Source organism: Plectropomus leopardus, chromosome 15 (genome assembly GCF_026936395.1).
Source record: "Plectropomus leopardus strain MGB_pleo_1.0 chromosome 15, ASM2693639v1, whole genome shotgun sequence".
Classification (NCBI taxonomy): Eukaryota; Metazoa; Chordata; class Actinopteri; order Perciformes; family Serranidae; genus Plectropomus; species Plectropomus leopardus.
Window position 1 is genome coordinate 6,480,127 of NC_142190.1, and position 24,949 is coordinate 6,505,075.

The 24,949-nt window shown below is 40.7% G+C and overlaps 1 protein-coding gene across 1 annotated transcript in view; it reads right to left on the reverse strand.

Annotated features, from left to right (window-relative positions):
• The window catches only part of med13a (mediator complex subunit 13a), a 109,193-nt gene that overhangs the window by 80,691 nt on the left and 3,553 nt on the right, over positions 1–24,949 (reverse strand). The window contains exon 2 of the mRNA XM_088088520.1: positions 16,534–16,768. Within this exon, the coding sequence (XP_087944646.1) occupies positions 16,534–16,768 (235 nt within the window). The remainder of the gene's footprint in view (positions 1–16,533; positions 16,769–24,949) is intronic.

A 24,949-nucleotide genomic window follows, 5' to 3' on the forward strand; every position in this document is an offset into this window, starting at 1 on the left:
AGTCACAGTTCAATAGTACCCGAGTTTTGGTTTTGGTACAGCGGGGAAAACCAAGTTTTTATTGATTTTCATTTAGCTGTAAAAATTAACGTACTACTACAGCAACAGATCTAAGAGTTTTTTTCTCTTCCTTTTTTCCTGTACTGTGTTTATTTTGTCTCTTATACATGAATACTGCGGGGTAGAGTAAAGTAGGTATAATTTAATGATGAACTGTCTATTTCTATATCTGTCTATTTCTTTTAAATCAAATAAAACACCAAAAAAAAAGTCAAAAAGGCACATGTAATTAAACATGAAACAGTTTGTGCAACAATTCCATGCAGGAACATTTTACACATTTTGGTACAATGCTCAAAAATATCTGATTTGTGTAACAGCATGTTGCCCGTTATCACTGTTAAGTGACTGCTTGAGCAAGATGAAAAGAATGACTTGTATCAGCCTCCCTTCTGTAAAAGATATACTCTAGTGATGCTGTCACACATGAGATAACATGTTTTATGTAGCTATATTCAGAAAAGAAGTCAATAAATAAATATAAATATCACATTGTATTAATAATATTATTTTTTAAATATTTAAAAAAGTATTTATAATATGCTGAGTAAGCATAAATGTAAAGAATTACAGCAATAGACGATTCACACTATGTGAATATTTAAATTATGATATGGAAGTGTGGACAGTGTGTACAAATATGAAACATTGCCTTATGCTACAATACAATGTATTAAACTAGTAAGTAAGTTCAAAATATAAAAATATAAATATGAAAGATATGCACTAGTAAGAATAACAATAAGAAAAAATATAAAATGTGTCAAATGTTAAATTCAGCCAACATTCAAGAGCTGGAAGAATATTGCACCTTTAAATAATTGCACAGAGGATTGCTGTATTGGTGCAATAAGCTGGAATATTGCACCAAATATTGCAGTTAAGACTGACTTGTAAAAGGCGTCTGAGCACAGCACAAAAAAAATCTGATGTTGATCCAAGTGTTAAAGGGTTAAATACACCCTCTGATTGGTAGTCAGCAAAAAAAATGGTGCACCCTTACTAGTGATGCTGTGATTTACTGGAAAACCACAAGAGTGCTTTGGATGGTCTTTACTGTTATTAAAGCCTGTATAACAACAGAGAAACCAAACTAGCACGGTTTAGAAAGCGACACACTGCCAGCACTCACGTCCAACTTGCACATTTGAGTTGCTGTTCCACACCTGCACGGAGTTAGACTGTAATCAGACTGTGTTAGGCTCACAGGACTATAATTATTTGGCTCATGTGGCGCACCAAACTGAAACGAGTCACACACCAAACTGAGTGTCCTCTTGTACCAAGCTGCTCAGGATGAATAAATGCACCACTACACCCATATCAGAGTTGTTTTCTGAATCACATTCAGCGCTGGCCTGAATGCTGCTCTAATCTCATTAACAGCCACTGCTCACATCTTACAGCACTTAAGCTCCTTTCAGTCAAGTCTCCAGCAAATATTTCCCCGAGTGTGCCGTTGCCGACTGAGCACGGGCGAAGTAAACACCGGGTGTGACCCACCCTTCATGTCAGCTTGGCGTGCAGCAGGGAGGCCCGAGCCAGCCCAGAAGCAGGTTAATCAAAACGTATTGAATTATTAAGTGAAACCGTGGCTTGCTGTGGTAATGCGGGGGTAGATAAAGATATTTTAAATTTAGATGATTCCAGGCTATCAACGTAGGAAATTACATTGATTTCCTTCCTTAAACAAGAGAGACACCACAGGCTGTGTGCCAGCCTGGCAGCTCTGAAAAGCTTGTTTAAGGAGATGCTGAGAGCTTTTGCTGAGTTTGAGCAAACAGCCAGCTATGTTGCATGGATGCAATTATAAACATCTGCTGGGAAAATGTAAAAGGAGTGTCAATTTTAATTTCAAACAGTAAAAAAAAAGGTATCCCCAACCCGCTTCAAATCCACTTTCAAATGCCACAGCTCCACCAGACGTGGGGAATTCAGATAGCCTTTAAAACATTACATCCAACCCAGGGAAAACAACCTCAGGCTAGCTGCCAAGGAAAGAGGGCTACGTGCCCGATGATTTTGAGAGCAACAAACTAATTCATCAGGTGCACGCACAACTTGAGGGATAAGATCAGGAACACAGTAAAGCAGGGCAAAGGCCGGAAAAAGGAAGGAAAACAGCAATTTCCCATTAAAAATTAACTGCAGAATCAAAATGATTCAACAACAGTATAAAGCCATTTAACTTTCGAGAGAAACAGAGTATGCATGGGATCAAGAAACCAAGTCTGCCTTGAGGGATTTGGCAGCTGGTCTGGCCATCCTGAGAGACAAGGCAGGCAAGAGGGCAAAAAGTCAACACGAAAAAAAAGCGGGAGGCTCTGACAGCAGATTAAGAGAAAGGACAAGAAAAAAAAAGAAAACAAAACAGGATTTAGGCCAAACTGCTGGCGGAAGAGAGAGATCAGTGCTGCTGATAACATTTGAAAGACGGGAAAATGAGGAGAGCAGCGGGACTCAAAGCTACGGCGAGAGAGACGTCGACCCAGCTTGCATTTTGCAGTTCAGTCCAACTTCTGTGGATGACGGCTTTGCTGTAAAACTGGCAGAAATCTCCCCACACCTACTTTTACATCAACTGCCGTGGCGATCCCATCTGCCTTCCTCTGCCAAGACCACATCTGCCCCGTGCCGCCTCTCCCTCCTCTCTGTCACTTGTTCCTCCTCAGTCTCTCCCTCGAGCCCTGAGCAGCTCTAAAACAGGCGTCTGGTTTACATCAAGTGTTCCTAACGACCTCGCGTTCATCATGCGATGCCTGCTGCAACACCCCCCTCTTCAGACAGACACTAAAATGCTGCAGTCGAATTCTAGTGTTCGCTCTGACGTCGACAGCATGACACTAACTCTTTTTAATTTGCAATGCAACCTCTTAAAAAACTAATTTTCGGGACGCCTGGTGGCTCAGTGGATAGAGCGGCGCCCCATGTGCAGAGGCTGTGTCCTCGCCGCAGCGGCCACGGGTTCATATCCGGCCTCAGCCCTTTGCTGCATGTCTCCCCCTCTCTCTTTCCACCTTTCACACTCACACTGTCCTGTCAATTAAAAGCAATAAAAGTAAAAAAAAAAAAACAAAACAAAAAAAAACAACTAATTTTCCAAACAAAACCCAACATCCAGGGCAGATGTGACTCTGCTATGAGTCAGACAGGACTTGGCAAATGTCTCTGGACCCGACCTGCTACAACGAAAGGGTAACAACTCCAGAATGAGTTAACAAAAAATAAATAAATAAAATGTTATCTTTTTTTGTGTTCTTTATTGCACTAGTCTTCCCAGCACCTTAAGTGAAACCCGTTAGAAAATATAAGACAATAAGAAGCCTCAAATTTCAACATTGCTCCACATAAAAAACAAACAACTGAAACGACAGCATTTTATGACATTCCCCGAATGGAAGTCCACTTTTCAAGATTAAAAAGATAAAGGATAATCAGCAGATACAGTCGGTTGAAACAGTGCGGGTCATACGGTGCAACAGGGAGTTGAGCAACAATTGATTTGTGAACAGAGATTGCAAGCTGCAAAAAAAGCAATACTTAGCATGAAACTATTCAACAAACAGAATCCTCAGTTTAACCGTCTTATCTTTTTCAGAAGTGAAATCTTCGGCTGAAACTAACTGACTGTATCTCAACAATTATTTTTGTTATTGATAATTCTGCAGATTATTTTCTTGATTCATCAGTTAATTGTTTTATCTATAAAGTGAAGAAAATAGAGCAGCCCCCCCCCCCCCTAATTAAAGGAACCCCTGCCCGCCATTCAAGCATTTTCCCTTTATCAGTCTGCAGTGAAGCCCTGCGCACCATGAACTGCAGCGTTTGTCTGCCATGAGACCATGAAAGCGTGTCTGTGGTTATTTCACATCTGTTAGGCTCCCGATAACAAAGAGGCTCAGTAGTGAATGACATGCTGATGTGCTTTTTTGTTTGTTTTTCAGATTATTTTTGCTATTTTGCCTTTGACTGATACGACAGGTAGAACTTGAAAGGGGGAGAGAGGGGTGACAACACATTTATTACTAACATAATTATATATTTTAAATCATGTTACAGAACCATCATTATTTTTCACACTTTAATTAATTTAATTTTCTTGTTTTTTTTTCTTGTTCATTTCTAGGTCATTTCTTCTTCTGTTGCTCATTGCCCTCTTAACATGTTTTTGAAAGGAATCAAGCCAATTTGCTCACGTTTCAAGGGATTAACCAAATTTGCGTGCACATGCAGTTTCAAGTGTAGTAGATGGTTATAATAAACACTTTAGGTACCCAAGATTGTTTAATTTCATTTAATACTTTTTTTTTTTTAATTTGTGGACCAAAATTCAAGCTTGGTGGCAGATCCGTGGGTGCTCACGTGATGGGAGGGTGGGACGTGGTGTGTGGTGGTCAGTGCACAGGGGGCGAAAGATGAGCGGCCTCATTTAGACAAAGATTTATGAGCTCAGCTGATGGCTGGGACACTTTCATGTCTCTGCCTCCTGTGTAGCGGGGCCCGGATGAGCTGACCTTTATCAGAGCTCTTAAGTGGGTGTACAGCAGCTCTATTAAGAATACTCACATCTTTCTCTCTGGAGAAAAGGACCACCTTTTGACACGAAAACGCACAACACCTCTCCTACAACCCTGGAATGCTTAACTTGTTATCACTAAGTGGCACATGGGTGTTTCTTGGGTCCATATAAACCAAAAAGAAAGTTATGGAATTTTGTAAAAGCTGAGAAACGTTTTTTTAGCCGCTCTCCCAGTTGCTCGTCTGTGTATAAGCAATTAGAGCAGCAGTCGGTCATTAAACAGCAAGATTAATGCCTTGTGATCGACTGTGCTCAGGGGGATTCTACCAAGCCTGGCCAGAAGGTTTTCTCCTCTCCTCCACTTCCTCCTTATCTGCAAGGAAAGAGAGAGAGGGAACCAGTGGTGCTCTGTAAAGGCTCCATTACTAATTAATGAATATTTCTTGAGCAGGGAGGGAAAACAGAGATAGATAGAGAGAGAGGAGAGGGAGACTGCACCCATGGGCCAGAGCTGCACGCATGGCCGAGTCCCCTGCGCTGTGCCAGTCAATGGAGATCTATCAGAGAGAGCGAGGGAGCGAGCTGGAGCAGGAGGAAGAGAGGAAAGCAGAGGGTGGTTCACAGGCAGGAGATTAGCCCTGGAAAATTGATCCCCAAGCACAAAAGCCATCGGCCCCCTTCACTTTTTTCTCCTAAGAGCTGGTCTTGGTTTATCTATTCATCACTCTCTGTGTTGCGCGCTGAACTTAAGAACCGTATGAAGGAAAAAGAAAGAGAGAGATCACCACAAATCCTGAGCTAAGTCAAACCACGTGTATCACGGACTAATTATCTTTGATACACATCCACGGCCTCTCTGTGACCACAGCCAACAAACACAACAAGTATTTCCAGTGTTGTTTGTGATCAAATAGTATAGAAAATGAGAACATGCCATTTACTAAATAGACTTAAAAGCCTCGTTTCCACCAAGCAGTCCAGTTCAATTCGGTTCAGGTGGCCACATGTTAGAACTAGGGCTGTCAAACAGGGTTTTTGTTAACATGGAAAACAAACAGCAAACACACTAATACAAAATATATCCCAAGCGGCAACCCAGTCACAATTCAATAGGCCTTAAAGAATCTACCCAATAAGAAAATAAAGAAATTCTAAGGGGAAAAACGAGATGTAGAAAATTCAATCAAGAAATAAATTGCAGAAAAGAAAAATATCGAATTCACTAAAAAATAAAAATATTAAAAAATTGACAATAAATAAAATTACATTCGAGGTACAGAATCTACGACCCAGTAGCTGTGCGCATAAGATCTTTAACTTTGTCAATTACCAGATGGTTGCTTGTTTGGCATTATGCATTTTTGCTGCACTTCTAGTTGAAAATCCGAACTTTTCATTAAGGCACTGGTGATGTCACTGCCGCTTTTCAGCTAGGCTACTGTCACAGCAAAGACAGACAAGCAGGGCTGCCCCTTGAAAGCCGTAGATTCGAATCATCAGTCGGAGATCCCTCAGTCAACTGAGACTGCTTGAAGTTGAGCAGTCGTTTTTTGGAGTCTCTGTGCTGTATACTTCTGGGAAGATTTTGGTCCCTAAAATTTTGCTGCAGAGTGAATGCTCTTGACTTTTATGATACTCTTTGATACAAGTTGCAGCTGACACGATGCAGCGGCACAGAGAGCAAGAGACACTCTGCACTGTCAGTCTCTGAGACAACATTATCTTCTCTCTTCTGCTTAGAAATGGTGAATTTACCAAACACAGACACTTAAAACATACAGTCTCTGGCATTTTTTTGCCATTTAGTTCTGGGGAAAAAAAGCTTTTGCACACTTACGACCCATGGTTAGCGCCATTAGTTTGTTAACTACATCAGGTGAATGCCATTGTCACACTGAATGTCCAACTGAGCCTGTTCAAACTTTAAAACTTGATATGAAAAGACTGTTGAATATTCGTATTGATGGTATAGCCAAATGGTACAGCCCTTAAGAAAAGCCCATTTGTGGGAGCAGATCAGCTGGCGAGCACTGGATGTTGTTGGTGCTTGTTGTGCTTTTATCACTGTACTGTTATAAGCTTATTAACTGTGTAGTCAGCCCCCTGTCCCCTGTGACAGTCAGGCATATGACTGTTCACAACATGCCAAGCTGAGGACATCATTTAGACCGAAGTCTGCCACAATGTTGACTGCAGTCAGTTGCCACCCATTTAGCAAGCGCCATATTTAACCCTGTATCCAATTCTCTTTATATACCCATGGCTGAGAATCCCACCTACACTGTACTATTTGCAGTGAAAAACAATACAGAGAGAAGCACCAGGTACCAAAAGTGAGTTAAGTCGAGCCAAATCATGCCTTAAAAATGAGTCATAAGGCTTAATTCGTTTTAGGCACAGCCAGGACTTCACAGTCTCCTTTAAAGATTTTGGACAGTCTTTGTCCCTGTTTACAGCTACAGTGTGCAGATTTAAAAATTCAGTTTGACTTGGCTGTCCTAGTCAATAACATGTGGAAATTCTAAAGAGTGAGTGGCATTTCTCCTTTCTGAATCCTTGCCTGAGGCTACACTGGGCTGCAGTGTATACAATGGGCCTTACATCCTTGTGGGACTGAATCTGTATCACATTCATTTTTGGGTGTCATCACTCCTGTCACTATCCAAGAGAGGAAAATGTGCTATTACAATCTTTAAAATAGGATTGCAAGTGCAGAGTCAGACAACCATATAACTGATGGCTTGACATTTACTGTTGGGATATGGCTCCGTAATAGACAAATGTGATCCCACATTTTTATATTGTCAAGATTTGTCAAGTCACAAAGATTAACACTCGGAATCCACAGGCAAGTTTCTCAATGCAGACAAGTGGGGGAAAAGCAGATACTATACTAATGGGCTTATGGAAAGTCAAAGAAAGAGTGGCTGTGCCGATCACATGAACATGATTTATTGGTTTTAATACAACTAGTGCTTTAAAATCACAGCTAAGATTAAGTCTACCATGTACAGCTGTTATAGTGATTTTAAAAGGTTTCTTGTAAACAAATGCACACTTCCTCAAAACGAATGCACACCGAGAAGATCTTTTTGCATTTCTAAATGCATTTTAATGTTCTGTCTCAATACACACAAGACAGCTGCTTCATCTGCAAGAATATTATTTTAGATTCCTGTTTCCTGCATTGGTTGGTTACAAGAAGGCAGGAATAGTCTTATAATCATATGGAGTTAAAGAGCTCTGTTTCTTTTCACTACAGGCTTACTGATGGTCAATGAAAGCTTGTGCAACAAAAGGTGCAAAGCTTACTTCATACTCCACCAGCTGTTTGTTAGATATTTTTAAACACCCATTTCTTTTTGTTCGTTATGCAAATATTTTCTCAAATCTTCGTCACTCTTCATGTGAACCACTGAGTGCAACACTAGTAACGCGTTAACCCTTTGAAACCTGGGGAGACTGGCTTGATTTCTTTAAAAAAAAAAAAAAACATGGGAAGAAAGCAATAACAAACTTAGGAAGAACTGTACCAGAAATTAGCAAGAAATTTGTAAAATAAATAAATAAATAAAAAATACAGGAAAATTACTTGGGAAAAAAGAACACAACACAACAACCAAACAAAGAAAATTAAACAGGGAAATTACCTGGAAAAAGACTGCTTAAAATGTTTAATAATTCTGTAAACTAATTTAAAAAAATAATTATGATAATCTGAGACATAGTATTCTGGAAATTTCCCTAGCCTTTTTAAAGATGATTTTCTAACTCTACTAATTTCTTGCAATATGCAGGCCATTCCCTGCCTTTTTTCTTTTTTTCTCTGTTTTAAAAAGAAACCAAACCAATTTGCTCAGGGTTTACAGGTTCAGATACTAGCACAAGAAAAGCCACATTGACTCAGGTTTCAAAGGCTAACCATGAGACAAAGTTAGCCGTGTGATGCTGACAGTTAGTCCTGTCACTGCTGAGTGTGTGCAGGCAGACTGACTCAACAACCGTTAACCAGCTTAGCGCTCACACTCCTGCAGCAGCAGTCTCATGAAAACTGAGGGATACAGTAGGGCAAAGACGCCCTGATCTACGAGATACACTGTATGCAGCTCTACAATCCAATAAGATTTTACCTGTTTTAAATAGCAAATAAAATGGGAAAGGCATATTCACGTGTGGGAGGTTGGTCAGCGATTACTCTATATGATGAGCGAACGCCATCACCCAAATTGAGTACTCATGCCCATCCCGAGTACAAACCACCTTTGCCCATGCTAAGCTTCAATAACTAACCATCAACACCTTTTTCTGTTCTGGGGTTTAAATTTGTTATGCATAAAATCAACAGCAGATCAAATATTTCAGCTCGTTGGCTCATCATACAGTTCAAGGCACTGAAATAAAGAGCAGACATAATTTCCACAGTTGTTCTCGTATTTGAATACCGTGGTAATCTGCTGTCAACAAACATCTGTATTCTGCAGGTAGAGCTTCAAACAGTTATGTCTCACACATTTCAGAGCAGTTCAATAATTTTAATGTGTTGTGCTATTCACAGAAGATGGGAAAAACTTGTAACACTGTGGAACCTTCAGCCAACACAACCCTCGCAGACTACTGAAATATGCCTTTGGAACTGGATATTCTGCCCCGAGGTGCAGAGCAGGGTTGTTTTTATTCCACTGTCGACTCAAATAGGCTCAGAGGAAAATGGCTAAACAAGAGCAAAAAAAAAAACAAAAACAAAATCCTATGAATGTGGCAAAGCTAGAAAAATTCCAAGAATTACTGCATACCAGCAACGACAAAAACAATTGTCAGAAGATCATTGTGGGAAAACAGACTCAGAGTGTTGCTAAATTAAGCTTTTCTTCCCTCTATCACTGGATGAATCCCAAACAAAGTGTTCATCAACTGGTGGAGGAGATGGACAAGTTAAATGCAGTCCTCTGCTTCCCTCCCCCACAGTTTCTCTCTCTGGTTCTCCAGAGATCTGACCCGACACCCAGTAATGAATAGATGTGTGAGCTCCAGGGACCACAGTGGAGATGGCTCGCTGATAACCTGTGCTGGGCTGCAGGTGACCGTCTCTCTTTTTTCACTTTTCCCATAACAACTAATAATCCCAGCTGTACCGGTCACAGAAAGGAATATACATCACTTTACTCCGCTCAAGAGTTGCATACTGAGAGGACAACACCCAGGAGGGACATGAACGGCTTTTCCATCGCCACTTTTGGCTGAGCCGAGGCAAACAGTTCCGCGCTGATTTGCATTTCCTTTACCAGTTTTCATATGCCAAGTTGTGCACAGTTGTGCATGAGATGGATAATCTCATGAGTTGGGACAAAGTGCATCTGTCTTCCAAACGGGTTACAGTGACGTCACCTAGGTTTTAACTATCTGGGCCTGTCAGTGGCAAAAACAAGCAGTTTTAATCCATGGAAATTGATGAAGCGTGATGTGATGTGAGGTACCATGAGTAGTTACATTGCAGCCTGCTTTGCAGCAGCCAGCTGCAGCAACTTTGTTTAATAACAGACCAAATTTAAAAATTGCTGTGCTTATTTACGTAGACACAAGAACATGGGAAAAGGGTCCAGATTAAAAAAAAAACAACTAAAACTACCCTTTAAACATCACCGACTCAATTAAAGCGCGTAGTTATTCACGAGACACACCTTCAAGACATTAGCTCTTGTTATATGGAGAAGAAAATCCATGCCGCACTGGGCTGGCTCGCCAAGTCAAAGAAAGTTCAGCCAATCCCGCACAAAAAGGGCTAGTGGTGCCACACTGCCAGCTGTGGGGGCCCCAGTGGGACTTGTACAGGGGTAGGACGCTATGGATGGTGGGAACAGAGACCAGGACAGACTGGTAAGAAATGTACCACGGAGCAATTACCCTCACAGACAGACATCCATTCCTAATTTCTATGCAAAAGAAAGATCAGTGGGTCTCCAAGGGGAGGAAAAGGCAAGCCATTTATCTTTCGCTTTGGATGCCCCTGGTCAGGAGATTCCAGCGGCTTTTGAGGGGCGATGACGGTGAAGAGAGCGTGGCATTTGCATAAGAATACATGCCTATACTCAACCAGTGGGAGGGGGGGAGGCAAGCCGTTTAATTCAGCACTCACTTGTTGGGAATAATTTCTGTGCATGGCCAGGGGAAGATTAGAATTGGTTCTCGTTGTGTTAGTACGAGCAAGGCGGGTTGTCCAACAGTGTAGAGAAGGGGCTTGGTGGTTACCCTTACCCTTCGTTCTATGGTGATTAAGTGTCAGACTTAAAAGATCCCTCAAGTTTTCCACCCCTCACTACTCTCATCTCAGCTCACTCCTTCTCCCCTCATCTCCCCGGAGAGAAGGGATTACTGGCACGCTGGTATACAGAAATGGCACTTGCTCAAAATTAAAAGACTTTCACAGGCCGCTAATCTAATGAGGGTGGAAGGGGGTGGGGGGTGGGGAATGAGTAAGCGCCATTTCAGCTTGCCGAAATGAAAGGAAAAGAGCGGATTTTCATGTTTACCGCCAACATTGCACTAAGACTTAAAAGAAGCTGAAAACCCTAAACGAAAAGAAAGCTTTTTACTCCCAAGACAGGCTAGGACCAAAAAGCAAAAAAAAAAAAAATCCAATCGAACTAGTGGAAGAAACTGTGTGCGGAGGTTCAAAGGCGACAACAGTTGTGACGGTCCAGGTGAGCATACGGGTCAAGCTGGTCCTGCCCCAACAATGCTAGCTGGTATTGTCGATTCACACCTTCTCAGGCAGCCAGGAGAGTCCCCAGCTGACAGTCAGTCATCATCCTACTTAATGTAAACTCTCTGCCAGAGCAGTTATCTTCAATCCTGGTGCTCAGGACCTTGAATTTTTTATTCTATCAGCATTCACGTGACATCCCCTAAATTTCAATGAGATGGTCAGAGTAAAAACCAGCAGAAATCTGGTGCCTCAAAAGAAGGACTGACTGCAATCCGCTGCCCTACCAGCTGAATTATGTTTGAAAAACACTAGTTAGTACAGTTGATCATCATTAACTTTTTCTTTGTAAAGCCTCTTCAGGGCATTAAATGTTGTGCTGTGCCATGCATTGTTCTACTGTTAAACTGACGGCAGAAGTAGTACCAGATCCACACTGACGTCACTGTAAAATGACTTAAGTCTGGCATGTTAATCAGTATTTTTAAGGGCACAAACCCAATTACACTAGTACTGAGCCAATTGGCATGATTTCTATCAAAAACATGGAACAAGAAAGCAATGGGCAATTTATTTTAATAAATTTGGATTTAAATATTGGAAAAAATTTCCAAATATTGGATAGAAATTTGTGAAAAGTTCAAGAAAATAACCTGAAAATTAGAAAAAAAGAAAAAGTAAAAAAAAAAGATAATTTAACGAGGAAATTACCTGAAAAGGGTTCTTAAAAACCATAATTACTCTTAAACATAGCTTTAAACCGGTACTTATGATAATTATGAATACAGATTTCCCCCTAGTTTTTTTGCCACGCTTTTTAAAAAAAATTAAAAAATTCTATATTTAACATTTTTTTTTGCAATTTGTCGAACATTTCCTACCTTTGCCTTTTTCCTCATGCTTTTGAAAGAAATCAAACCAATTTTCTCAGGGTTCAAAGGTTTAAAAACTTCCAAAAGGCGTCTGAAAGCAGCACAAGAAAAGTGACTTCAAATAAATGCGTTTTTAGGTGACAAAAAAAGAGAGAAAAGGAGTGAGAGGGAGATGACGTCACCCCTGCAGCTTTTTCAAGCCTCAGTGTCAGGGCAATGGTGATCCGAAAGCAGTCACAAGTGTAGATACACTTTGCAAAGTGTATGCTGCAATATTTGTAAGCCCAAATGCAAAGCTGGCCGGGTAACATGTCCTGTTCTCATTTTGATCTACACAGCTGCAGCGGCTCCGTGCAGGCTTGTGACTTAGCTGCATCTCACGGGTGTAACTGCGACCTGAAGTGAGGTTGATGCCAAATACTACTTTACTACATTACTGCAATTACCTGCACTGCCTCCAAGAGACACACGACTGTGTTCTCAAACTATGCCCTGGGGACAGACTGACAGGCTGGAGATTGGAGGGATGGGTTTGCAAGGTGTTATATTTATATATGTTACATTTTGATTTATATGTATCTATTTTTGTGGTGCGTAAAATGTTCTTAATAAATTACCATGTTTATAATTCTGACCTATTTTTACAGATGAAATAATTTTTTGTTATTACAGAGACTTAAAGAGTGGAAAAAAGGTACTTTTGGGTATACGTTGGGAATACCAGGTACCAGTTATCAGTTCAAATGTGATCGGTATCCAACCCAAAAAGTGACACCACACGCTGTTTTGTTGTTCATCACGTCGAACAGTAGTATGCCCTCTAAAAATCACACATTGGAGCAGCAATATGCTGTCATTGTTCGGATCAGTATAAAAAAAGCAAAGCAAGCATAATGGCGGATGCTCTTTTCGGCAGTGCTGTCATATCTCAGTTTAAAAAGGGCTACAGAGAAGGGGAGACGCAATGTTGTTTGAACACGGGGATAACGGTGCATATTTTTGGTCTTTACTGGAAGGCATTCATAGTGTTATTCCCATGGAAAGTGGCAAAAATGGCTGAAGGATAGAAAAAAGACATCCCGAGAGAAGTTCAATCCCTGGATCCTTTCTCACCTCCACACAGCTGGTCAATCACTGCATGACGTGGGTGTGAATGTCCAATTGAAGGTTTGGGAAGAAATTTCTAGATTCAATAAGCTGTTTGACCGTCTGACAAGAAGGTCTGATGGAGCATCCCTTCAGTGGTACAAACAGGTGCACATGTACAGGTAAAGCCATCTAGACAGAGGTCCTGAAATCCCTCCATCCCCATCTCAGCTGTGTCATCAGCTCTCATTGATCAACAGCTGCAGACTGGAGGCTGGGCGAGAGAAAGAAGCCCTCTGGCTGACTTAAGATCCATCTAGAGAGGCTGCTCTGCTTCATTTCACTGGCAGAGCCCCACAGCAGCTACAGGAGGGGGGGGGGGGCTCAAGAGGCAGGAGGAAGACATCTTCCACTAGAGAGAAGGGAGCTTCCAAAACAGGAAACACAGATTACGCCACCCATCTGGGAAGCATTGACACTGTTGAGGCAGGGTGCAAAACACAGCTAACATCCAGCTGTTGACCGGAAGTCCATAGCAAAAACATCAACACCGAGACGAACTAGCGCCTTAAAAATAAAAGTACAATAGGTTCCTCTTTTATTTATTTAGTTGTAACAATACCTTAACCTTAATATAATAGCATTTTTATAGGGCTGTACCCAACTCAGAATTGTGCCAGTCGTATCAGATTTGCCAGTTCAATACAAATATTGAATGAGTCATTGTTTTTTTTCCATATAAAGTTTGAAAGTTTGAATAGACAGTGTGACAGCAGACATTCCTGTAATATAGTAAACAAGCTAACTGCGCAATTGGCGGATTGCAAATATATCAAACAAAAGCCAGAGAATATAATATTATCACAGGAGCTAACAGTGCAGAGTGCCTCTTCCCCTGTGCAGCTGCAGCGTGTGCGCAGCTCTGTGTATCAAAGAGTAGCATGAAAGTCAAGAGCGTTCACTCCACAGCAAAATCAGGGGACCAAAACATCCCCAGAAGTACACCGCACAATACAATAACAATATATGATATTATTTTAAACCCATATCGCCCACCCTATGGCTGTCAACATCATTTTCAAGAGGAACGGATGTAAAAATTCAAGGAATCTGAAACAAGACCTGCACAAACATGATTCATTGTTTGTTTTGAAATACCTGGAGGGAAAATGCAGCGCAGATTTTCTGGTCAATATTCAATTATATAATTTCTATCTCTTGAAATACAAACAAATTCAATCCCCCCAAAGCCAGCACAAGAAAACAGCAGTGACTCCAACAATTTCCAAATATAGATTCTCCATACCACCCCCTCCTACTTGAAATGTAGCACACTCTATTAGAGGGCCTGAGCCAGACGCTCCAGGTAATTACCAGGACCCGTTAGGCCTGAATGAGCTGCCCATCGTAGCCTTCAGCTCCCATTTTGCGTCCACTTCAGGCACAATGTCCCATAATGAAGGAGGGTCACAGACGGGCTGCGCTTGGCTCGGACTCCAAAGTTCAATCTACATGGCAGAGAGCATGAATAAAGATGGCCTTTTCCATCTTCCGCCGCTAATGTTGCCGTTACCAAAGAGGGAAAAGAAGAAAGCGGGGGGTGGATGCATTTGCCTCGTTTCTGCACGGCTGCTCTTGCACGCTGTGTTTTTCATTCGAGTTATAACCGGAGCTCAGTTACCTTTTTCTACATCTTCTGTGGAATGGCGCCTTGTGACATTAAAATTACTTGATCTACCTCGTCAAAATAAAATGCTTCATCTGTAGGGCAGCGGCCACTTAGATATGATAACCCTCTCTGAAAACACACAGGAAATAATGAGACAGCGTGATGCCCAGTGTCTCCAGGGAGAGGGAGTAACCCTACAGGTGTTGGCACTAGCTTATCAGTCAGCGGAGGGTATTAGGGAGGTATCAGATTACACAGATTTTAACACTTCCCCGAGGCTCTCACTCACAGGGTACCTCCCTCTGTGCCTACCTGACAATCAAGCAGTGAAATCTGTATCATTTTTCATTGTAGAGCCAATAACGTATCTTGACAGGGTGATCGATGTTCAAGTGCTTCTCCTACAAAAGCTGCGAGCCCTCCACACTTCCCGTTATCTCTTACAGCCATCACTCTTTTAGCTTTATAACCTTGAATGAATTCAACAAAAGGTGCATCAGTAGTGGAGGTGAATATCATACTCATAGATTATTTTTCTTGCCAGAGCAGAGACTCAGACACAGAATAGCAGTCGTCCTCTCCTAATCATCTAATTTGTCAAAACAAAAAGAAAACTAACTTGGATGACGGTCTGCTTAACAGGGCTGTACTGAGAGTCTTTTTTTTTTTCAAATGAAACTCTGAATGTCTGTCTGTTTTATTTTATGCAGGGTGTCTACAGGTACACATTTAATGCTTTTAAGACCTTTTCAAGATCATTTCTAATCAAATTTTTTGGAAATTGATATTACTATTAGATAAAATGTTTGTGGCAATAACGATTTTGCAAATTGAAATATAGGACTATACAATGACTTTTACAGCCTAATATTTATAAAATTGAATTAGGACATTTTAAAACTGTTTGGGACGAACATACACCCTGTTTTTACGACATCGTCACCAGTAAAAAATAAATAAAGTGATTAATCAAATTAAATTTGTTCTCCTTTTATATTAAATAAATGTTCTTTAACAACTTAAGTTTTCTTATTAATGGTGCTGTTTTGACCACAATAATGCTTAACAAAAATTGAAGCATAATGTGTTTGATTAAAAACACTTGAATTTTTTAAACCATTACATCCATCTTATTTTTCCACTAAATTTTGATTTACGGGCTTTACAATTATTGCAAATGTTTGGATCACACGGGTCAGAAAAAAGAACTTCAACAATTAATTTTAGTGCAGCCTCATCTTTAGCTGCAACTGTGCAGAAATACCAAGTTAAAACAGAATAAACAGCGAGAAAAAAAAGAAGCTGTGCAGCATTCGATTGTTGATTCAGAATTAAAATGCCAACACTGTGAATGAAGCTTTTAACTATACAGTGCAGCCTTACTAACTATCATGCAGCAGCAGGGTGAATTGAACCACCTCTGGGTCAGGAGGCTCTCTCCCTGTTCCCTTGGACTCTACCACTGAATCCAACAAGCACTGTGGGTGTTGTTGAGTATCTGACCCTGACCTCTGACCTCCACGCAGAGAGAAAGCAGCATAATGAGGATCTACCTGCACAGCTTATTAAAACATGCACTGCTTGTTCCAAATAACATGCCCTTGTGTGTATGCCAAGGGGCCCCCACCTGCAAGCTCGTGGTGGATGAGATCTGCGAAGTTGGGGTCGTCCCCCCACCAGAAGAGCCAGAGCTCCCTCCGCCCCTGCCGCTGACTGCGCCGCCATACGCTGAGCACGTCGGCCTTCAGGCAGCGGCTGAAGCTGCATAGGATGGGGTCCTCCTCCGTTACTGGAAAGAGGATGGGCGCAGAGGTGGGACCCTGCCACACGAACCTCTTCCATTTGATCCCTGTCAAGTCAGCCTGCAAGACAAGGGAGGGGGGAGAAAGGGAGAGAGAGAGACTGTCAGTGTGCAGAGTCGCTGCTTCAGGATCTACTCAGCACCTCGGTGTAAACATGTGCTGAGCACAGTGTAAAGAGGAGGTATTAATCCTCTTTTATGGGGCAGTTCAACCACCAACTCCTCCTGACAACAAGACACCCAGGCTGTCAAAACTGGGGGCAAAACAGAGAGAAAAAGGCAGATTGAAAGCTAGAAAGACACACAAAAGATTACAAGAAAACAGAGCACCAGTGTTCATAACAAAGGAGAAATTGCCCTAAAATATAGGGACATTTGATTGTTTCTGCAAAGAACCGTGTGCTTGTGCTTCAGGTGCTTTCAATATCACCATGAACAACATGTTCGAAACACAAATAGGAAAAAACTAATGCTGGTAAATGTGGTCTCACCACCTTAATCCTCATTATTGGTGAGTGCTGGGGGGGCGGGGTGCTTTGCCTTTCTATAAACGCTGTCTGGCTTTTATGGAGAGAACAAAACACACAGGAAAAAGCCTCATAGGCAGTAAATCACTGGCGGGGTTATTAAGTGTTAAAGCAGGAACATTACGCTCCACTGCTAGCTAGCACTGCTGCTTATCATCCAAGCGCCGACAGACTACCCATGTCGACCTAAACACATGCACGCAGACACACACTAACTACCACGACGCCTTAGGCACACATCCCCATTTCTGCCGGCAATCTCAGTCCTCTATCTATCCTTGTAGACATTTCAAGTAATCTGTGCGAACACGGACTGTTCATTTTCATGCCGTTTAGCCCTATTCCGTTCAGGCTGACTTGGCAAGCCGTCCCTCTGTATATTCAACCAATTAATCCATTACAATTCAGGGGATATCTTAACTCAAGTGCAGAGGCGCTGAGCCTGAACAAGTGATTACCCGTGGTTGTGGCGAGGCAGTGGTCTTTCGCATGGCTAGGAGGAAGCTGGGAGATTTGTGGTGTTAGTAGTGATGGTGGGGAAAGGGGTTGAGGACTGTCAAAACAGAGCGTTGTGTGGCGTCAGCTGGAGCAGAGCTGGATCACAACAGGTTAGTGAGCGAGAGTGAACACACACGGGTGGACAAATCATTAATGAACCTGTTAAAAATGAGAGGTTACCCAATATTGGTTTTTCAGGGATGCTAACGATACTAATTATGAGTAGTTAATGAGGCAAATAACCAATATTTTGAACCGATATGCATTGACAATTAAAATGAAAATCTTTGTCAATATTTAGAATATGGAACATAACAAACTCCAAAACAAAACTTTGTTTAAATGTCTTTAGCAAATGTTTAAACAGAACTGAAACTTTTAACATCATATACAGAAAGTTACCAGCAACTTTTTTTTTTAAAAGTCAAGTGAAATTTTAAATTAAAAATGAATAAATAATTATAGCTCCTTGAGGCTTTACAAAGGAAGCATAAGAAGAGAAGACTTGATGATCACTAAAATTAGATGGGGAAAAAGTGAATATATTGATATCGGATTCAGTTTTCGGCCAAATGAAATGTTACATATCAACATATCGGATATCAACAAAAAATCGAATATATTGCATCCCTAAAATTCACTAATGGTGTAAACAATAAACCAACACAAAGATAACAATAACCATCATACACCATCAAGCTCTAAACAGACATTATAAACACTGAGAAAAAGTAACATTTGTGTTTTCGGAACAGCAAACCTAAATGCAAACTAAAAAACTACTCAGTCCAGCACCAGGCATGATGGGAATTGTGGTAAGCAACAAAATCCTTATAGAAAGGCTAAGTGAGTGTGACTGCAGTGAAAATGTTTTCAAATACAGATTAAAGCTGATCATTACGTTAGACAATGACACGTTCAAATATTCATGAATGCCAAAGTGGCCGGATGAGACTACAGAACGTCATAACGCTGAACGCGGCGTTACAGCCTCGTTGTGGTGGCGACGTGAAGTCATGCAAAAGTAGTGTAGTTTGTTTATAGGCTAACACTATTTTTTTATTTCTGGTGACTCTGTTTAGTCCTCATCAATCATAAAAGTCGTGTCCGTTTGTGAAGATTATCTTATTAAACGAAATGTGTAAGTATCATAAACGTTTGTTTGCTACAGAGCGTATTTTTTTGCAATATTCCAAAAATCCAATTGGAAAATCCCATCGGCTTTTTGATGAGGGAACCAGAGTGAAGCAAACTTCCACGTTGGCCAACCATAAGAAAAAAACCCACGCATGCAGCACTTTATACCTAATAATGGTCTAACAATAAAGCTTACTTAAAATCAGGACTAAAAAAACACAACAAAAAACATTAAAACTGCAGTAATACTGCATATCCCACTGATGAGCCACTTTTAATCTCTGCAGGGTAAATTCTTTCACCTCGAGAGCTTTAACACCACAGCAGCAAACAGGCAAGCTTTTTATTCAACAATTATGAAGTATACACTACATCAATAAACAGAAAGCATGTGTTTAATTTGTTCTCCACCACTAACTTTAAAGAGAAAAGTGGCTGGCGCGCATACAAAAGCTCAATGTGTCATCATAACTTAACGCAGCAGTTGTCGGGAGGCATGATCAAAACATCACGTTCTCTGATGCTCGACCTCAGGAATTCAAAAGCCGCTACGCATGCAGAGGACAGAGCTCCAAGGTGCGAACAGCAGAGCTAGGTCTGTGTGTAACGGCAGAGCTGCAGCAGTTAGGCTGCTCCTTCCTGCTGCTGGAGTGTGAGAAGCAGCGCACTACACCTGCATCTCACTAGGAAACATCTGTGCACACAATGCAAAGGGAGGGAGGGGACAACGGTTGACTGTGAAACCAGATCATCGGCCGAACAGATAGGCAATTAGCAAGCAGACACCCCCGTCATCTTACTGACCATGGCCAGTCCCCAATGGCATTGTGTGTTTCGTTGTGTAAAAGGTTTTGTTCGTAAGTGCCTCAAAGATTTTATTATGGGCCTCTCCTCCTCGTAGATATTGGTTTCACACTTTTAGGTTATGGACTGCGCGCAGACAGACAGGCATCAAGCTGGTGTCAAGGCTTTGAATTACTTGACTCCTATTCAAATAAGTGTTTCGGGAACTCTTGCCCTTTTGTAGCCACGTCTGCACTACCTCAAAATACTTTATTTACATTTATTATTTCCATTCATTTGATTTGGAAATTTATTTTGGTGATGAACAAAAGAAAACAGAAATGATCAGACAAACAAGGAGACAAACAAAGAGGAAATGTACTGACTGAAAAACATTAAGCAAAAGAAATTGTCAAACACTTGATGACTTGCTTTACATTTACCTTTACCTTTTCTATGTAAACGTTATCTACTAGAACAAAAGGAAATAAATGCAAACTACTCTTGATGCAGTCTCAAACCAAACCTGAGTACAGCAGCAGTTACAATCTCTTCTGAAGCAATTACATAATTAATCATTAGTCTGTTAGAGGGTTGGGCGATATGATGGTATACGGACCGAATCATAATAATTTCTGGGTCGAAAATCACCTTTAGTACATAAAATGTGATCAGTTTAGTTTTAAGCAACCTCAAGAAGGCCCACCTAAAAAAGAATCAATATCAGTTTAAATGTGCAATATATTTAGAATATTTTCATCGCTTTACCATCACACAGCCCTTTGAGACGAAGAACTGAAGCAGTTATTTCAAAGCAACCAGACTCCGCTGACAAAACCACAAATTTTATTCCACAGAACAAGAGTGTTGTGGTCGACCTCTGCCTCGACTGGTTAATGTATAAGAGAAAGCAAAGACAATATTACTTATATATACTGAAATACATACTTAAACAAATAAAACACATTTTGCTGCATCCCCCGTCCACAGCAGTACAGTAGCTGCATTAACACGCACGCTTTTTCTCAATCTGGTTGAAATCAGTCTGAAGATTTCAGGTCAACTGTTTACATGGGGTGTCCTCTAATACAATCTAGTGCTTACGTGCGTCGACACATAATAGTGACTTGACAGGGCTAACAACTCTCACACTGACTATGAGACACACGCAGCTGACACTTCTCACATGCAACTAGTGTATTTTCTTGCGTGAAAAATATAATGAAGAACTGATACATTTTGATGTATTATCTGTTGAGCGCAGTATTTTCGGTTGTTTTGATGCTCTAACGTAAGCTACAGCGTGATACCAACATACTTCTTCTGGAGGCAATAAACAGGAGAACACAGCATGTGCAGAAAGAACGCAGCCAGAGATGATTCAGCTTCATCGTTTACGTGATACACATTTTCTTTTGATCTGTTTGTGAAAAGGTTTAAACTAGCCGTTGGCAACCAATTGAAATGTGAATCGGTTTGGGTTTGTTTAAGCTGACTGAGGTGTTTATATGGATCATGTTTAATCTGTTTGGGCTTTTAAACCTATTCTAATCAGATCAGTAGGCTCCGTGTAAACGTGTCTAGTGTTTAGCCTCCGTGCTGGTAGTTTTGGCCTATCATATTCCCCTTTCCGTCCAGCGGGTAAATGCTGCTTATGAGGAGATGGACGGTAATTGATGATAGTGCATCATTGCAGTTCGCCGGTTAAGGGGCTGAAATTACCGTGTTCACCCGGTTGTTGTATTCCCATCAATGCCAATCGGAGCCAGAGGCGATAAAAACCCGTGTCTACTGCAGAGTCATTTAACCCAGGTGTGAATGTCAATTGTACACATTCTCATAGCAGCGAAAAGCCAGATGTTAACAGGTGTTATCAGTTTTTTTTGTGCAATGGAAATGAGGCTAAAGATGCCAGCAAAGCAACATTGTACAAAATATATGCACAGTAGAAACGTCAGCCACCATGTTTAACTGTTCATACATTACAGTTACTGCTGAAAATGAGATAAAGAAGTTTGAAGATTATCAATTAACTGCAAGTTATTCAAAAGTAACAATACAAATATTTGATGGCTTTCTCAGCTGCCAAACAGGTTTAAACTGTTGCACAGATCATTCACAAAAAGCAACAGAGTCATAAGGCATTCTACATCTTCAAGCAAACAAGCAACCATATGCACATGTGGTCATGAGAAGGTTAAATAGCTTAATTAACAGTCACCCTGGAGTCAGGTGACTTTTAATATGGCATGCAGAGAAATTACTGGCATGCTTCTTATTACTGACCACAGTTACTGTGGTACAAGTGTACACACAGGGCAACTTGAACCGGCTGACCACATCCTGTGTGGGCACAAATACTCTGACCTGGTTCCTCTGTGAGATTTAGCTTATTATTAGCAGCCACAGCTAGCATTCTGGTTAATGCTGCTGCTGCGCTGTTAATGTGTGAATGAAATACAACAGCCTACACGAGCAGAAGGTTATACTCTTCATCTTACATCACGGTTCTATTCATCACCTCTTCTGCGACTCTCTCTGTCACCATCCGGTTGTTTGCATCTCTGCTGCAGTTTCTCAGCCAAGCAGGCAACTGAATATATTATATGTCCTTTAGAATAAATAATACGGCAAAAAACAAACCTTCACTACAGCGACTGAGGTATACAGGAAAAAGTAAATGTTGTGTGTTTATGTCAACAGTTTTCCTCAGTAATTAATGACTTGTTGTGTGTGCATTGTGTTAACTCTCCACCCTCAATATCTAACATAACACAAGCTACATTAGTAAACTGCCACAGACACTTCAGTTGTTTATGATCATTTCTCTGCACAACACAATTATTTTAAAGATACATTTAAATAAGTAATGTGGACAGTATTTTGGGTCTTCAGTGTTAATAATTATAATATTATTTATATATTATTACAACCACTAAGTGCTATCAGTGACAAAAATCTATTCTGCATAGTTTTACACTTAGTTTGATCAATATTTTGCATTTGCTAGTGCAACTCGGTTTGATTCCACTGAAAAATAGAAGAAGTGTTGCAAATATTTGTTACAATGCAATGACAATTTATGCAATACGTGCAGGGATTTTCCTGCATAGACAACCACGATAATTGCGAGAAGGGCATTGCCAAAACTGCCCAAGAAAAGAAAAAAAAAGTCATCTGTCTTTTTTTCTGCAAAGGCTGTGTATTAACAAGAATCTGACAATACCATACATATCATGCTGCAGTGGTTACAATTCAATATATTATTATATATTGTGATTTTTCTTAAATCTGATTTTAGAGGCACTCTACAATTATAAAGCACACAACAAAATGCATGAAAAAGTAAAAAAAAATAAATACATAACTGCAGGATTCTTTAGTGAAACAAATTAGGAAAATAAATTTAAAAGAACTGAAAGTTGATGTTTTGGGAGAGTGGATACACTATCACATCCCACATCCCTACCTGGTACCAGCCCTATGAACGAAAAAGAAAGCCAATGAGGTCGTTACTAGTGTCCTCTTTCATGCAGTTCGATGTCTTCATATAGTTTTATATCACCAGCTGACACTTACAAACAGCGTTGGAAATGACAGTCTGCATTTGTAAACTCAGTTTTTTAAGTTCAGTGAAGTTGGAGAGATTATCACAGATTCAAACCTGATCAATAACTCACAAGTAAAACATTTAAACCCAAACAACACCTCTTTTGAACTGTAGTTAAGTAGACAACAAGCTACAACCTAGGTCCTCCGAGTTCAACAATAACATCACTCTCTCTGTGCAGCCGCCTCTGAAATAAGAGCGCAGGGACCATCTACAAACTGCAACACCAAAAAGAGATACCCTACTACAAAAATAGTAAACAACTTCACTCATATACAGCGTAGCATTCCCAAAATCCCTTCACACATCAGTGGTCTCCTGGTTATTATAGTACAACACTTAATTTGCAAAAATGTACGTTTGCAGATCCAATAACCAAAATCACTTCAAACACACCATTATTTGGACTCTTAACATAAATGGTGCTTAAGTCAGGTGAAACCAACACATGCACGTGTGTGCACATGATCAGGATGGTACCACCTCCGCCTCACTTTGACCCAGGAAAAACCCTGACATGATGTTGACCAGCTGCAGTGTGGAGTGGAAAAATGCTCACTGACAGAGCGGTTTTTCCTCTTCTGCACTGCTTTGAGAGAAAAAGGCCAACAAGTTTTACTCAAGTCCTCACACCTCCAGTGAGACGCTGAACCCAGTACTGTGTGAATAAAGTTTTAAAGTGACCACATGGTCTTTGTGGGAGTTTTGGTCAGCCAGAAGTCATACCAAATATACAGTATGATTACGTGTTTGAGAAAAGAGAACATCTAGAGAAACTCCAGAGCTGGATGACTTCTTTATAATGACACACGTCTAAACCTGCTAAGCTTAATTGGGAGAATTAGACAAAAATGTCTGAAGTCACTTTCAGTAGAACAGGTCTCTTCCTGTGAGACTTCAAGCTGAATCTGTTTTGTTTACACAGGAAATAAGCTAAGTATAAGCACTGCTGATTCATAGTGGACGCAGCTATTGAAGAAGACTGAAAATGTGCCTGTAATTTATGAGTCTGCAAACAAGAAAACAAAACTAAATGTCCCTGCTGAAACATTTGTCTTTGCACATTATCAGCTGGTCACGGAGATGATTTGTTAAGGTTTGTGAAGCCCTGCTGGGTGGCAACATTTGAAAAAAGAAAAAAGGAAAACATAGACAGACGCAGGCATTATAAGAAACATCTGTCCTGCAATTAACTCTAGCAAAAACTCTGCAATTCCATCCCAATAAAAAACTACATTAACTGATTTTTTAGCTGATTTCTGTAAAACATTGAAAAGGCATACCATACAGGACTGTCTGTAACTGTTTCTAAACACACTCACCAGAGAAAATTAAATTAAAGCCAACTGCGCTACGCTGAGCTGTGTCTTTTGATTGCCTTTTACACTGCTTGTTCAAGGCGGGAATATCACGCTGTTCTCCCCCCGCGCTGTTCTGTATAAAAGGTGCAATTACAGAAAGGAGAGAAAGGTAGAAACAGCGTGGAGACAGTGTCTGAATAAAGGGGACAGCCGGCAGGACGGCTCTGATGCACATGTTTAGTGTTAGGAAAAGATATTGTTGGGCAGTTGCAATCCGTTGTTAGCGCTGTTAGCTTGTTAACTGTATGATGTGAATGCTGCAGTCATGCTGAACGTCCTGCGGAGCCCGTTAATACTTCAAAACTTTGTATGGAAAACAAAACGAA